The sequence below is a fragment of the Sorghum bicolor genome, chromosome 5, assembly GCF_000003195.3.
Source record: "Sorghum bicolor cultivar BTx623 chromosome 5, Sorghum_bicolor_NCBIv3, whole genome shotgun sequence".
In the NCBI taxonomy this organism is placed as follows: domain Eukaryota; kingdom Viridiplantae; phylum Streptophyta; class Magnoliopsida; order Poales; family Poaceae; genus Sorghum; species Sorghum bicolor.
This window is the reverse complement of record NC_012874.2, coordinates 54,653,890-54,670,725: the sequence shown is the minus strand read 5'-3', so window position 1 is coordinate 54,670,725 and position 16,836 is coordinate 54,653,890. Positions and strand designations below refer to the sequence as shown.

General features: G+C 41.0%; 1 protein-coding gene and 1 pseudogene across 1 annotated transcript; one reads left to right on the top strand and one right to left on the bottom strand.

Moving 5' to 3' along the window:
• LOC8055021 lies at positions 6–4,065 on the top strand (annotated as a pseudogene).
• LOC110435277 (probable metal-nicotianamine transporter YSL13) lies at positions 5,826–10,303 on the bottom strand. Its single transcript, XM_021460704.1, has 6 exons — positions 9,638–10,303; positions 7,878–8,041; positions 7,689–7,786; positions 7,462–7,599; positions 7,164–7,353; positions 5,826–7,084 (listed from the first exon to the last, which is right to left on the bottom strand). The coding sequence occupies exons 1-6, from the start codon at positions 10,107–10,109 to the stop codon at positions 5,978–5,980; spliced, it is 2,169 nt and encodes a 722-aa protein (XP_021316379.1). The 5' UTR covers positions 10,110–10,303; the 3' UTR covers positions 5,826–5,977.

Genomic DNA, 16,836 nt, shown 5'->3' with positions numbered 1-16,836 from the left:
AAGGAGCCCTAGAGGGTATCAGGAACATGACATTGCCATTGCCAATTTGCCATCTGCAGAGTTAAAGGCCGAAAATGACATGACTGGTCTCCCTGGTCAATATAACTCTCTGTATACGAGGCTAAGGCGTGCCATACTGCTGTGAAGTAAATAAGTCGAATCATATATCCTCTCAGTATAGAACAGATATGAATTCTCTAAAGATGAGCATATCCATGGCGACGCTTGTGCTCGGACTACTCGCTGCGCCGTCTCCAACAGCTGTCTCGGTGAAGACGAGGGGAAGCAGCTGCTCTGACCGATGTGGTGACATCTCCATCTCGTATCCGTTCGGGATAGGGCCAGAGTGCTCTTTGCCGGGCTTCAATCTCACCTGTGCCGCGGGCGCCAACAACACTAGTAACCTACTGCTAGGCAACCCAAGCATCGAGGTGTGGGACTTAGACTGGCCGCCGTGGGCTCACGATTCGTTTCCTGCCATCCTCACAAACATCAGCTACTTTGTGAAGCTGGCTCCTGCCCAGAACTACTTCGTTCACTGGGAGGCTCCAGGCAGATCCTTCGCCATCTCTGGCTCGTCTAACATGGCCCTCTTCGTTGTAGGCTGCTCCGTTAAGGCCGCCTTGTTCATCGAGGACTCTGGTGTTGAACTTGGCAACTGCTACGTTGCCTGTATAGGATCTCAAGTCGGCATGTGTAGCATCGACATTACGGTGATCGTTCACTCTCAACATCTCGCGCACCAGTGAAGCTCAAGCAGCGCGGGGGCTAGAAGAAGTGAGGTCGTTAATCACTGATCCAGAGCTCGTGGACGGGCCATTGGACCTCCAACGACATAATTCAGCTGACATCTATCTAGCCACACTGAGTTGGGCTATTCCCAATCAGCTCAACTGTAAACGCGCCATGGAGGACAAAGCCACCTATGCGTGCGTCAGTAACCACAGCATTTGTCAGGAAGCGCCAATTGGTGGATATGTTTGCACATGTTCCCAAGGATTCGACGGCAATCCCTATGTCGTCAACGGCTGCATTTTGCCGGCATCTCCATCTCCAGGTTCTTTGTCCTCACACCTTCTCACTCTATCACTCCCACTTCTTGTTATTTTCCATTCAAACTTTTTTTACGAATATCCTCAGTTTTTCTATAAGGTGTATTTCGTTTCGTAGCGGTAGATCTTTTATCAACTATTACTTAATTGTGTAAATCTAGCTGAGGGCAATAATTGTGATATATTTTGGCTTCATGTAAGACACAATCTTGTAGAGGCCTTTGTCAAAATTTTAAATGTCAATGAGAACTGCTCCGTTGCTCACTTTCTAGAAAACTGTAAATTTTAAAGAAAAAGCTTGTAGGAGGCAATTCTGAAAATGGTTAGATTGTGCATCAATGCACGCATGCTTTCTAACCTGTCTCGTCTTAAACACAACCGTAGGATACAGATGCAAACATTAATAAAGACAATAAGTTGACGGACGGATAGGAAAAAGCTTTCTTTTCTTTGTTTTTTCTAGGGTAAGTGATTTTATTAAATTGGAGAAAAATCATTAATTCTCGTCAAAATCTATAACCATCCAAAATATGAGTTCTCTTATCAACTGCCATTATTTACCATTAATTTAAATTTTATTCTCAATAGAGAAAAAAAAACACCCCTCAATTCTTCTATTCTCATTAAATTTATTTTCTCGCCTCTTCAAATTAGCCTTGGGGTCTTATTCTTCAGTCTTTATTATTCTCTGTTAACTCTACTATGGTATTTTACCTGGAAATAGTTATTCTTTATTATTGTACACTAGTTTAACTTTGAATTATTGTATAATAGTTTGATGCTGATATTTTCAGTTCATCCATAAAAATAGTTTCTTTTGTTTCTCTGAACAGAGTACGAGACTATGCAGCCGAAGGCAAATTGCCCGACATCTTGCGGGAATGTAACCGTCTCATTTCCCTTTGGACTAGAATCAGGCTGTTTTGCTAATCTCCAAATGTACCTTGTTTGTAACCCGGAACCTGCTCCCGTCCTTCAAATGCTTGGTGGGGCAGTGGTCACTAACATATCCATTGACCAAGGCATCCTGCATGTCCTCAAACCTTCGAATCAGAGCCATTCCTTAACTGATATTTATCCCTCATTGTATGCCATCTCTGGAGACTGGGGTGGGCGTGTAGATTTGAAGTGGGCAGTCAACAGCTCGACCTGCTTGGTAGCAACAGTGTACAAGGATTCTTATAGATGCTCCTCTTATAGTGACTGCATTGAGGTCACAGACAATAAGACACAAGCAAGAGTAGGTTACCGGTGCAAGTGCTCTCCGGGGTTTGGAGGAAATCCTTACATTAAAGATGGGTGCACAGGTATGATCTCTCGCAAGATTCAAAGAGAATACAAGCTTCTTAAAATTGTAATGATCGACACTGTGATTGTGTAATTTTACAGATATCGACGAGTGTATGCTGCCAGATGAATATACGTGCAATGGTATATGCCAAAATACATTTGGGAACTATACATGCACCAGCTGTCCTCATGGAACATATTTCAATGACCGAACGAGGAAATGCAATTCATCTACTGTAATACTAGGTAAGCTATTTGCGGACATGTAACTGCCCATCGTTGCTGTTATATGACCATGTCCCAGATTGTATAGTCCAGTTGGATTATCTCATTTGTCCACTGATGCACGTGTTACCATCAGACTAAGCAGTGCTGGTGGCATATGGTGTGTTGCGGCAGTTTTTGCTATTCTTAGAAGGAAATGGAAGAGTAGCGTTCAGAAACGACTTAGAAAGAGGTATTTCCACAAGAACAAAGGCATTCTTCTAGAGCAACTTATATCTTCAGACCAAAGCGCCGGCGATGGCACAAATATATTCTCCCATGAAGAGCTGGAGAAGGCGACCAACAATTTCGATCGTTCTCGTGTGGTTGGGCATGGCGGCCATGGCACTGTATACAAGGGCATCCTGACTGACCAGCGTGTGGTGGCTATCAAGAGATCAAAGCTTGTGGCAGAAATCGAGATCGAGCAATGCATCAACGAGGTCTCCATCCTTTCACATGTTAACCACCGAAATGTGGTGAAGCTCTATGGGTGTTGCCTCGAGACCGAGATCCCTCTACTTGTTTATGAGTTCATCTCCAACGGCACGTTGTATGACATCTTGCACCGCGAGCAAAATGGTGCCCTGTTACCAGTGTCATGGGAAGAGCGCCTAAGGATTTCCATCGAGATCGCCAGTGCTCTCGCTTATTTGCACTCAGCAGCTTCGGTGTCAATTCTTCACAGAGATGTCAAGAGCATGAACATACTTCTGAATGACAGTTACATAGCCAAGGTTTCAGATTTTGGCGCATCGAGGTCCATCCCAATTGATCAGACACATCTAGTAACCGCCGTGCAAGGCACATTCGGATACTTGGACCCAGAATACTACCATACTGGCCAACTCAACGAGAAGAGTGATGTTTACAGTTTTGGAGTGATACTTCTCGAGCTACTGACAAGGAAGAAGCCAATCTTCGAGAACGGGAATGGTGAGAGGCAGAACCTATCAAACTATTTCTTGTGGGTTATAGGTGAAAGGCCCCTTGAGGAGGTTGTGGACGAGCAGATTATGTGTGAGGAAAGTGAGGAAGCAATTGTAAGTATGGTTCGGCTGGCGGAGGAGTGTCTGAGTCTGACACGAGGGGACAGGCCTACCATGAAAGACGTGGAGATGAGGCTCCAGATGTTAAGGGTTCACCAGTCCGTCGCTCCGCCTCGTTGTGATGGTGAGAGGACCAGTGGGCTCGGTGGTGCTGTTCCGGTGCCTGCAGGTCGCCATGGTTCACGGCAGTACAGCCTTGAGCAGGAATTTTTGTCGTCCGCACGTGTGCCGCGGTAGTTTTTTTTGTATTTCTTCCAAAAGCCCATGGTAGTTTCTTGGCAGTGATTGTACTGTCCGGCTGTTGTATGTACGCAACTGTAGCTGCTTGTTGTGCTCCTAAAATTCTGTACTCCGAACTTCTTTGGATGCGAAATCTTTTTGAATTTCGCTAATGTAGTACTTTCGTTTGTTTGTGGCAAATATTGTCAAATCATAGATTAAGGGGGTGTTTGGCACTGCTCCACGAACTCTGCTCCACAAACTCCACTATGGAGCAGCTCCACAAAAAACTGGAGTTCGTGGAGTACCTCTTTAGGTGCTCTCACAACTCCACCCTTTTTTCTCGAACTCAGTGCGTGGAGCTGAAACCGTTTGACTAAAAAAAGTGGAGCGGAGCTGAAAAACGTGGAGTAGAGCAGTCCCAAACACCCCCTAACTAGGGTCAAAAGATTCGTCTCACGATTTACAGGCAAACTGTGTAATTAGTTTTTGTTTTTGTCTATATTTAGTGCTTCATACATGTGCCGCAAGATTCAATGTGACGGGGAATCTTGAAAACTTTTTGGATTTCGGTGGGAACTAAACAAGGCCTAAATGAACATGTATCTTCTTCAGGATTTGTAATTTGGTCACCTAAAATGAGAAGCTTACCTAAAGATCCTAGACATGTTGTGCTAAGGTCCTCAAGGAGAATACTATACCAAGGTTGCCACAACACAACAGTGTATCTAGTATATGCTACGGGTCTTGAAATGATCACCAAAACTTGATTTTCAGTTGCCCACTACGCCTTTAGCAACTGAGCTCCCACAAGGCCACAACAAAAACAGTCCTCGAGGGAGCAGTGTGAGGTCCATGTCGAAGTTGATCTCATCGGCCGTGTGGAATTTTTTTCTGGTGGACCCTGTGTGAAAATCTTTTTAGGACTTGTGTGAGTCACTTGCCACAGCGACAAGAGTGATGCTCCAATCTTCTCTCAACTTCATGGATGGCCTAATGTGTTCCCTTACCCAACCCAACCTATATCAAATTAACTCTCTTCTTAGCTCGCTTCACCCTACGTTTTTAGTGTTTCAACTAACCCATCAACTAACTGAATCCATAGGTATCTACTACATGTTTATATAAAAGGTAAATATAAAGGTTGCATAAAATATATAGGTCCACATTAAAATGTCAGACTTCTGGATTTCAAATATTATGTTTACATGATATGATTATCAAAGTTGACTAAAAATTAGTGCAGGTGATTGTGATTCAATGAGACAAACAGCTACTGCGTGCTAATTAGAACAGCCGGATCTATCAACATGTGGATCTCACATTAAAGCTAGACTCTAGAACTAAAACCCGCATTCACACATTACAATTTTTAGCTAAACTGATCGAAATTTATTGGATATTATTCAATGTGACATGAAGCTACTTTGTGCCAATTATGCAATACAATCTGCATGTAGGTTTAATTTCACATCAACAGCTGAACTTGGAACTAAAAGCTCACGCTCACATATTTTTTTTAACGAAAATTACTAATATTTATTGGATATGATCCAGAATAGTATAAAGCTACTCAGTAAATCTATTTGTGGGTCCCACACAAAAAGTCAAACTCTGAAACTAAAGGCACATATTCACACCTCAATTGGCTTAAATTTGTTAGATACGCTTCAAAAGACATGACGCCATTACGTGCCAATTAACACGGTAAGATCTAACTAGTAATGGTATTGTGCCCTTAGCAAAATTTATTGAAATTGTTAAATATGATTTAATGCAGTAGGAAGCTGTACGTCATGCCAACCTAACCATTACAGGCATATGTGTAAGTGTTTCCCGCCCTGTGATGGTATTGTGCGGTCCATCCGTGCAGAGTGCAGGCCGTTGTAAGTCTGCTTGGGCCTTCTAACTCGTATTAACAGATGTTGTTCTATAGCAACTAGACATTATATAATTGTTCACTCCACTGGTAATTAATACGGATTTACTATGGAAAATACATTATGCTAATTACAGACAGGGCAAATGCTAATCAGGCTGAACCTTGGCTTCATAAGTCACAACTGTTCCATTTCATTTCCAGTTCCACCAAACATTCTATGATCACGATCCAAGGAAAGCATCCACTTTGTCATTCATCGCCCTCGATAGAAACCTCATGCAGATTGGAGGCTTCACCTTGGCAAGAGCAAGCACTGACTGAGGTAGAACCCATATCCCATCACCACAAATCATGCCGGAAGCAACAGCAGGCGCGAACGCGTCTGCTTTGGCTCTGTCCAGTCTTTGCCACACGAACAATATCACCGTCCCGACGAACATATCCACCGCGAAGTATGCACCGATGTAGAAAGGTATCGCCATCGCCATTGGGATCGGGATGAACCTCGATACCTTCTTGGGCACCAGGTCTCTGATCAGGTTGATGACGATCGCTGCAGCGAAGAACACGTAACAGAGAGTGAGGCAGTGCTTGGGAAGCGAGGAGAAGCCATCCACACCGAGTACTGCCATGCTTCGGAAGACAACAGCGTTTGGTGCAGGGTACTCGCTGCCAGCGATGCCAATGTTGCCGAAGGCCTTGTAGAAGAGCCAGAACACACAGGGTGCAATGACGCAGCCCATTGCTGTGCCAATGACCTGGCTGATGAACATTGACCTCGGTGAGGCCAGTGTCAGGTACCCAGTTTTGAAGTCCCCCATCAGGTCAGCAGCAGTGCCCACAATGTTCATCATCACACCACAGGCAGCCAGGCCTGCAAGGACACCACCATTGGAGGCACCTACCCATGCACCGAACGCGAAGATAGCAAGCTTCCCGTAGGTGGTAACTAGCGACCAGTCAGTGAGGCCACTTCCATAGGCATTGCAGAAGGCAAGTATAGGAGCAAAAATGTAGGCCACCAAGATGTGGTACCACTGAAGTTGTGGGAATATCTGTGGGACAGTACCGATAGATATAGCAGCAATGGCAACATAGCCTCCAAGTGCAGCGTACCAAGGAATTTGATCTTTGAGAAAGAGTTCGTTGCGCCGCTCTTCATCATATGAGATAGGTGTGCTGTTGGTAACTGTGCCATCATCAGAGATAGGAAGTGTGCTAACATTAGCTTTTTTGATTTGAGATCTTAAGGAGACCACGGTGAGAATGAATATCTTCAGGAAGTTGTATAGACCATCCCCGAGAATCAAGGCAATGGCTATGAAGACCTGAAATACCGACAGAATTTAGTAACTGAAAGGACTGAGCCCTCATCCTTCAAGGAACTAACACAAAACATATTCTTACCCGGTAACCTTGCATTCCATGAAGACTAGTGTCATCGAGATCAGCAGAAAACCAAATTCCCTTCTTCTTGGCTATGAGCGGCCACATTATTCCCCATGAGAGGATTGCTCCCAGGAGAATAGATACGTTGACAATATGTGAGCAAATCATTCCCACCCCAACATACGTAGGAGAGAAATCAAAGTAAAACCTTGGAGAATGAAAAGAAACATTCAATTATGACGAACATAAAAAAGAATGTGCTCTACAGAACTGAAAGCAAATCACAGTTTCGATTTAGATGCAAGATAACACTTACTTGTTGTTGTAAGCTTGCAAGCCTAGTGATGGAAATTGTTGGAATCCGCATTCATCTGAATTAGCAGTATAGAACCACTGGAAGAAACCCCAAACAAAGCTAAGGACAAAGAATGTGCCCAGTTTCTTTACTTGCTTCCTGTAAAACAAACAAAAAACATCGATAAACTTCTCAGTTTGTGTGTCCTAGTATATATAGAATCTAAATGGACATTACTGTATATTCACCGTGCAAGCCTGGCACCCTGGGGTGTATGAAAGCCATTTATGAGGTAGGCTGTGGCAGTGCCACTGGGATAAGTCAGCTTGTAGTCAACGATCATAATCTGAATAATTCATAGTAATTTCGTTAAAAAAAAACATGGTGCCGACCTGATTGACCAAAAAAGAGGATTGAGTTTGGGTATAGAGTTGGACCTTTCTCAGTGGCACAAGACCGAAGAGTCCGATGAAGCTGACCAGGAACAGGAAGCCAATTATCCATCCAAGCTGTGGATCCTTTATATTTTGAGCATTATTTGCCTCAGTTACCATGGCAGCAATTTTATCACTCATGGCTAATAGGTAGCTACCAAAGCCCCCTGGAATGTCAGCATGCAAAAAAAAATGAGAATAAGCCCATAATAACTTTAGCTTGTCTAGAGTATCATCTGCATATAATTTATCGGTAAACAATTAGCACATGTTAAGGGTAGATTAAAGTGTGTGCTAAGGTGTTGCTAGGATAAAGAGAGAAAGAAGGTTCAATATGCTAGAGTGCAAGTGCTAAGGTGGTGCTAGGATAAAGAGAGAAAGAAGGTTCAATACGCTAGAGGATAAAGCGAGAGCTTGCAAATTTTGCACTAGGTGGCTAGGTGAAAATAACAGAAAAAAGAAATGATTTTGTCTCATTATAGATTATAAGCATGGGAAAAGGATATTATCCATCTTCCATCCTTATTGGATAAGCCGTGTTGATATCAACATAGCTTTTGGATCAGTTAAGATGTGAAGTCTTATAGAGGAAAAAAAATAAAAGGTTCCTATAAGTTCTAAGATTGTGACAGCTGGATGGAAGACAAATTGTTGTCTACAATGTGCCTATCATTGTCATCAACGGCACGTAGCTTATGGAGTCCAGTTGACCATTTAGAATTAACAATTGCATTGGCGAATAATCTCCAGTAGTTTTAATAATAATAACTAGATATAAAATAGATGCTTCGCCTCATCTTCTCGAGTAATTAGTAAAGTAAGAGAACACAATTTTCCTTCTAAAGTGTACTGTACTAATATACTGCTACTCCCCCAGTCCTATAATATATTTGACCTTTAGTCTTTTATATTTATTCTAAATTAGTTATCATTCTCAATTTTTAATGTACATTTCTGTTTTCAATACATCTCTATCGTTATCTCTCCTCTTCTCGTTTTTATACACTATATATATACATTTTTACCCCTTAATTCCCGTGCCTGAAACGTCATCCATAATTATGGACAGAGGGAGTACAGAGCTAAAGCTACCCAGATTACTCCTGAATTTTTCCACTTCTAGAGCATGTTCTTCCAGGTTTGTCCTTGGTCTTGTTTAGATGCGAAAAGATTTTGGATTTTGCTACTGTAGCACTTTCGTTTGTTTGTGGTAAATATGGTCCAATTATGGACTAACTAGGATCAAAAGAGTCGTCTCGCAATTTACAGGTAAACTGTGCAATTAGTTTTTATTTTCGTCTATATTTAATGCTTCATGCATGTGTCAAAAGATTTGATGGGACGGAGAATCTTCAAAATTTTTTTGGTTTTCGGGGTGAACTAAAACAAGGCATAGTATGCTTCCACAGTTCACACTACTGTATTCTTTATTCATCTATATCGGCAGATTCTTTAGTGATGATGAAGCTATATTGTTGCAAGATCCTTTGTATCTATAGGGATCAGGATATTGTCTAAGGAAAGCGACGGCCTTGACCGTGATCACATTTTATAAAGTAGAAAATTAGGAAGACACATAGTAGAGAAACCGTGTGCACATGGCCTATCCAATAAGCAGCGATAATTCAGCCAGAACAGACAAAGAGGTCGGTGAAGGAAACGAGGCTACTGAGCTACCGCAAGCACAGTTGCAAAGAACAATCGATTCGATTATTTCTGTATGAAATCGTTGATAGTAGATGGGGAAAGAGTTTGGTTATTACCGCTGAAGGCGAGGCCGTAGGAGGCGACGACGCAGGTCTGGATGACGGTGTTCTCCTGGCGCGTGAAGGGCTGCCTGAGCAAGCCCACGCTCTCGATGGCTCTGGTCCAGAGGCGGACGAAGAAGAAGCCCAGGAGCCCCGCGGAGATGTTGAGGGACGGGATGATCCCCGTGGTGAGGTTCAGCTTCATCACGATGATGCTGAACATGACGGCCAGGAAGAAGCTGACGACGAAGGCGCGCACCGTCAGCTGCTCCCGCCACGACGGCACGGGCTGGTCCGCGAACGCGCGCTCCACGGACGACGGCGCCGCCGCCGCGTCTTCTTCCTCCGCGCCAGGCCCGTCGCGGGCCGCGCGGTCGTCGCCGCTGGGCTTGCCCCGCCGGCGGAGCTCGTTGTTGGTCTCCGCCATCTCCACGCCCTCGGCCCCGTTCAGGCCCGGGGCATCGGCGTGGTGCGTCGCGGTGGCCATCAGGTCCGGACGGCGGCCGCAGCGGAGCTTGACTGCTTCAGAATGGCGGAGGTGCGGACGTGCGGCGAACTGTATGCTCCCGTCCCGGTGGCCAGAAGCGCACGCGGGCCGCGGAATTTATGATGGGCTATGGGCTTGAGGGGTGAGGCTTTCGATGGGTCGAACTCGAAGGTGACGTTGCCGTTGGGTCGTGGTTTCTGACTGAAGCTTTGACTGGTACGTACATCGGAGCCAAACTGTATTGTATTTGTTTTATAAGCTATACTTTTCCTCTCAACCAGCAGCAGTGTTTTTTTTCTTTTATAATAAATCAATAAATAATACGTTTAGCTATAATTTTTAAACAGGCTCGTTAGCCATGTCATCAGCACACTACTTGTCAGGCCCGGCCCTGGAGGCGGGCAAGCGGGGCAGCCGTCCTGGGCCCCTAATTAGACAGAGCTCCACCCCGAATATGCAAACCATACAACAATCTTTAATATATTTGTATATATATGAATATTGCTTTTGCATGTAGAGTTAAGTATTTATGAGTATATATATACAAGTACTATTCTACACCTCCAAACTATTATATTAAACAGAATTTAGTATCGTTCAGTATTTTACGTTTTGGTGTTGTTCATTTTTTTTGGCCTCGGTGTAGTACTGAATGATATTTAACGTTGTTCAATACTATTCAGTATTTTTTCTGCTTAGTTTTGGCTTACGATGTAGAATATTTAGGCCCTATTTGGTTTCTCATGCTAAATTTTAGTCAGCTAAAACTATTTTAGCTACTCTTGGATGACTTGTGTAACTAAACTATTTTAGCTCTTTTTTAGTCAGTGTGTTTGAAAGTTTAGCTATTAGTGACTAAAATTTAGCGAGGGCAACCAATCAGGCCCTTGTTCTAGAATCACAACAACTACAACCTTGTTAGTTGTGGAGCATTAAATAAAGATAAAAGAAATAACTAATTACACAGTTTACCTGTAATTTGTGAGATGAATTTTTTGAGCCTAGTTAGTCTATAATTGGACAATAATTGCCAAATATAAACCAAAAAGTGCTACAGTATCCAAAACCAAAAAAAATTCCTTAAGCCTTGTTTAGTTCCTAATTTTTTTGTTTTAGGTACCGAAGCACTTTCGTTTTTATTTAGCAATTATTGTCCAATCATGGACTAACTAGGCTCAAAAGATTCATTTTGCGATTTACAGGCAAACTGTATAATTAGTTTTGATTTTGACTACATTTAGTGTTTTATGCATCAATGCATGTGTCATGTGCCGTAAGATTCGATGTGACGAAAAATTTTAATTTTTTTTTTATTTTTGGGAACTTAATAATGTATAAAGGGCCCCAGATTTTTTTTCTGCCTAGGGCCTCAAAAAATTCAGGGCCGGCACTGCTACTTGTGCAACTCTGGCCAGCAGGGAGCCGTTTGGCATGGCCACCTCGTGCTACGCAAAATTGAGGAGGAGGCATAACTTGGATTCATGTTGCCTTGTCTTTAGTTTTGTCCTTGTAGTATCTCGTAGTAATGATTATAGGATTTTATAAGCTATACTTGTATTGTAGTCGATCCCTCTTAAATTATAAGATATTTGACTTTTTCAATACCAAGTTTGACCATTTGTTTTATTCAAAAATTTATACAAAATATTATTTTTTTTGTTGTGGCTTGGTTTATTAATAAAAGTTCTTCAAGAATGACTTAAATTTGATTATGTTTCTACAAAATTTTTGAATAAGACGAGTGATCAAACTTAGGGTAAAAAAGCCAAACATCTTATAATTTTGGATGCAGAAGTACTTTTGACATGTCTGCGTGCTCCTTCTTTTAAAAGAAAATACAATTGGTAGTTCCCCATTTCATTTGAAAAAGAAAAGACCAATGTTATTTGAAGGATATGAAAATACGAATGTTACTGTACCAATGTTATACATTCATATACTTTAGCCAAAAAAATATTCAAAACTTGTAAGGTTTGACTTTTCAATTCTGATACACACTACAAAGAAAATTGAATACTCTACAAGGGAAAGCGAAAGTGGATGGTTGTGCATAAAAATCTTGAGTACTTGTATTCTTCCCTCAGCGATTGGAAAGTTACTTTTGCCAAATAACAGTGACAATTGTTATACCCTTAGCAATAAGATATCATATTTGAGGAGATTATTTCAATAAATTTCACTAGTATGAAGATTGGAGAGATCTTTCTAAGTTATGACCCATAATTTCAACTGCAAGTGCATGTATGGATATAAGATTATGTGTGTGTGGGTATGTTGCGTCACTTGTTAGCTAGGGCGGACCTCAGTGGAGGTGAAATTGGGCTCAGACCCTACTTGCCTCCGATAAAACTACCAAGAGCCACCTAGCTCTTCGGGAACATGTATGTCATGATAAAAGCTCATAAAGCTTGTCACTAGAGGAAGGGCAGCAGAGAGCTAGACGTGGTCTCTTTCACTTTTGGAGTCATGTTTAGCTTTTGCATTCAGTTTTGAACTAGCTCCCTAGATGTTAGGTCATGCTTCCATCACTGCCTGTTACTGCTTGAAATACAAAGGATTTCATAGATTCTAGTGACAGTTCAATTTAAGGGTACGGATACCTACGGGTATCGTACCCAATGGGTGCGGATATGAATGCAAATATTAATTATGTGCTACTATACCCACATTATTCTAGATCTTGTACCATTCCTAGGGGTAGAGCAAGACTACAAGGGGGTATGGAGAAGAAGAGAAATGAGAGAAAGAAGGAGGCTCGAGGAAAAAGAGGATGAACCGCCCCAAGTAACAATCATGTGTCTACTATTGCTTTTAGAAGGTCACAATCAACTATAATCATGGAGACAATTCTCTCTTCTCATTCTGAGCTTGACAAGGGCTATTTAGAATAGCACTCGAAAACCGAATCTAATAGTTAAGGTGATAAGGATAGGGTGGATGGAAGAATAGAGACGTATTAGCAATACAAACAAATTAAAATAAGGCCTTGTTTAGTTCACAAAAATTTTAGTTTTTGGCTACTGTAACACTTTCGTTTTTATTTGACAAACATTGTCCAATCACGGAATAACTAGGCTCAAAAGATCCATATCACAAATTACCGGTAAACTGTGCAATTAGTTTTTATTTTCGTCTATATTTAATGCTCCATACATGCGACCAAAGATTCGATGTGACGAGAAATCTTGAAAACTTTTGCAAACTAAACAAGGCCTAAAAGGATGGGGACATTGTGGTAGTACAGCCACAACAGACAAGGAAGAAGTGAAGTGAAAAGAGAGGGTTGGGGGTACATAATACTCCGAAATATTCTCTCTATTCTAAAATATAATTTTTTTTATTTTTTATGCATTGATTTTATTATGTATTTAGATATAAATCTATATCTAGACTAGTCGAGAGTTTGAATATATATGCATATCGTTTTGTCACATAAATTTTGACTGGATTTCGTTTAAACAAAAAAAACTGGATTGCCGCTATGTATACTTGACAAAGGTTGCTGGGTAGAATCGAAATTCTCCTGAGTCTTGGCTAGTTTTGGCCGAAACTCCAAAGCTTTGTTGCGGTTTAGGGACGAAGTTCTACTAAATTCTCAAGGAATCTTATTAGCGAGCGGTACAAGTCAAAGTCTTCGCATTAGAATAATGCTAGTATATTGTATGAGTTGAAAAAAGAAGTTATCATAAAGAAAAGAAGCTAACAATATGATGTGTACGTCGTGTTCTAGTCAAAGTCTTCGCATTAGAATCCATGGAATCTCAGCAAGGATAAGAGATGCATGATACGCATCAACAAGCTGTGCCGCCGGTGCGTCCACACTAAATTTCAAAATGAGAGATCACTGTCAGCAGCGGTGTAGCCATACATGCCGGGTTTCCAATTATCTTATCAGTGCTGCTTTCACACGTACTCCGTACGTACGCTGGCGGTCTGATCCAGGCGGCAGGCCTGTTCAGTTCATGAAAATTTTTTATTTTGGCTACTGTAGCACTTTCGTTTGTTTGTGACAATTATTATCTAATTACAGAGTAACTAGGCTCAAAAGATTCGTCTCGCAAATTACAGATAAACTGTGCAATTAGTTTATATTTTCATCTATTTTTAATACTTCATGCATATGTATAAAGATTCGATGTGACGGGGAATCTTGAAAATTTTTGGAAACTAAGGCCTTGTTTAGTTGGCAAAATTTTGGCTTTTTGGATACTGTAGCACTTTCGTTTTTATTTGATAAACATTGTCCAATCACGGAGTAACTAGGCTCAAAAGATTCATCTCACAAATTTCAAGTAAACTGCGTAATTAGTTTTTATTTTTATCTTTATTTAATGCTCCATGCATGTAACCAAAGATTCGATGTGATGTGGAATCTTGAAAATTTTTGCGAACTAAACAAGGCCTTAAACAAGGTGCCTTCACACGGCCGGGGACACAAGACATGAACTAGAGGACGAACCCAGGGATCGAAGCTAACGGTTTCCAGGGCAGCTGCGTGGAATTTCTGGGCACATAATGCACTATCATACTTTGACGGAGTATTTTCTTCGTTCTAAAACAAATGCCATTTATACTTTTCAAGAAATAACTTTAATTAAATATATATTAAAAAATAATAATAATTATGATACATAATTTAGTATTATCGAAAAGATCTTTAATTTTAGTTTTTTTAACAAATTTATTTAAAGATATAGATATTGTATATATTTTCTACAAATTAGATCAAGTTTGTGGTACGAAAACTTAAAATGATATTTAATACAGGACAAAGGAAGTATCGAATATCCGGAGTCAACGCTGGCGTGTGAATGAGTTTCAGCGAATTCTGCCGTGCGTGTGCGTTCCCTTGCTTCTGACTTCGATCAGCGAAGACGGCTTGAAACTCTTGTTCTTGGAATTCCAGCGAGGTGGATCTTTCGAAAAAGGAATTCCAGCGAGGTATGTACGCGGCCATGCCAGCCGGCCAACTGCCTGTACTCCGTGCCGCTATTTGCCAGCTTTTCAACTGCCTTGCCGGATAGCGATAGAAATTGAAATTAAGGCTTGTTTAGTTCACTCTAAAAACTAAAATTTTTTAAGATTTTTTGTCACATCAAATGTTGTGGTATATGTATGGAGTATTACATATAGTCGAAAACAAAAACTAATTACGTAGTTTGCTTGTAAATCACGAGATGGATCTTTTGAGTCTAGTTAGTCTATAATGGAACAAAGTTTGTCAAATAAAACTGAAAATGCTACCGTACCGAAATTCAAAAAAATTTAGAACTAAACAAGGGCCTTGGAAAACGAAGTTCAGACGCATGATCTGAGTGTATCCCGGTTGTCTGATGAGTCTGAGGCTGTAAACTTTTGCGAATCACGGCAGCGATCTATCACGAATTCACGATGGCTGCTGCGACTGCTGGTTCACCGCCTTCACATACTAGTATTTAAAACATTCAAGGACATTTCGCCATCTGAAAGTGCTGTTTGTTGAACGAGAATATTCTTCATTTCTCATTGCACATGCAGCGGGGTACTCTCTAACAATTGTACGCACTAAATATAAGATCAATAGAAGATCGTTGCAGTCTCTAATAATACACTGCTAAATATAAAAAGTACTACGAGTATCTGACTAGTACTTTTTAGGTAACGTCTTCGTTTTAAACACAATAATTTGACTAGTATTTTTTTAGGATACACCTTTGCTTTAGTTGCAGGGTAGACACCCTAAGCTATTTTTAGCTTGAACTAGAGGACTTCTCATCCCGTTCAAGAAAACCCCCGAACCTCATATGTCCTGCCCACATAAAAGGATCCGTTGCCTGATGAGAGGGTTGTACACACTGAGTCTATGAAAGTATCCTTTAGACAGGCACGAAGCCAGCGGTGGGGCTAGGGCCCCTACCGCTGCTGGCCTAGTGAAATTTCTAGTGTGTTTTTTTTTCTAATTTTAGACATAAATTTATAAAGTAGGGTGGGCTTAGAACTTTATTTTTTAGATATATTTTGTGAATTTCATTATTGGTCTATATTTTTAATCTAAGACTACTTTAAACTAATATATTTTTTTTATTACGAAGGATAATAGTAGAGCTAAGTCGATGTAGAATTTTTGTTCAGCCCCCCCTAAATTTTTTTCTGGCTTCGTCCCTGCCTTTAGAAACATAATAACATCAACACGTGTTGTTTTTATATATATACATATTCTCACTAAAAAGAAAGAAGATCAGTATAAAGTACAAAGTTTAACAATCATAGAAAAGAGAAATTACAAAGAGTAGAAAATATAACCTGGCAGTGTGCCCCCTGCTGTCCACCGGGAAACAAAAGCGCAAGCGAATTAAGTGTATCTCATTTGGTTAGGTTTTTTTGTTGAAACCAACTTGGCATTGGTACTTGTATTTTTAAAATTATTCAAGGATTAATGGCGTTATTCTTTTGGTAATCTTGAGATCTTAGTTCAGACTTAGTCTTTTAAAGATGCTATAGGCTTATGTGCTATAAGTGTACATGCGTGCAGTGGGTGTCTACATTTATATAGCCTTAATATTTTTTTTTCCTTTGATAAGTCGGCGGAAAGGGAGAGAATCTCCCACCTGGCCATTTTCATTCATTCATTGGCCTCCCAAAGTCTGATAAGTCAAAGTACATTTGGTTTTATGCAGGGCGCTTTGCAAACTCTAATAGATGAACTTAAAGTTTACATTACGTTAGCTAGAAAGAGCCTGTTGTGCGC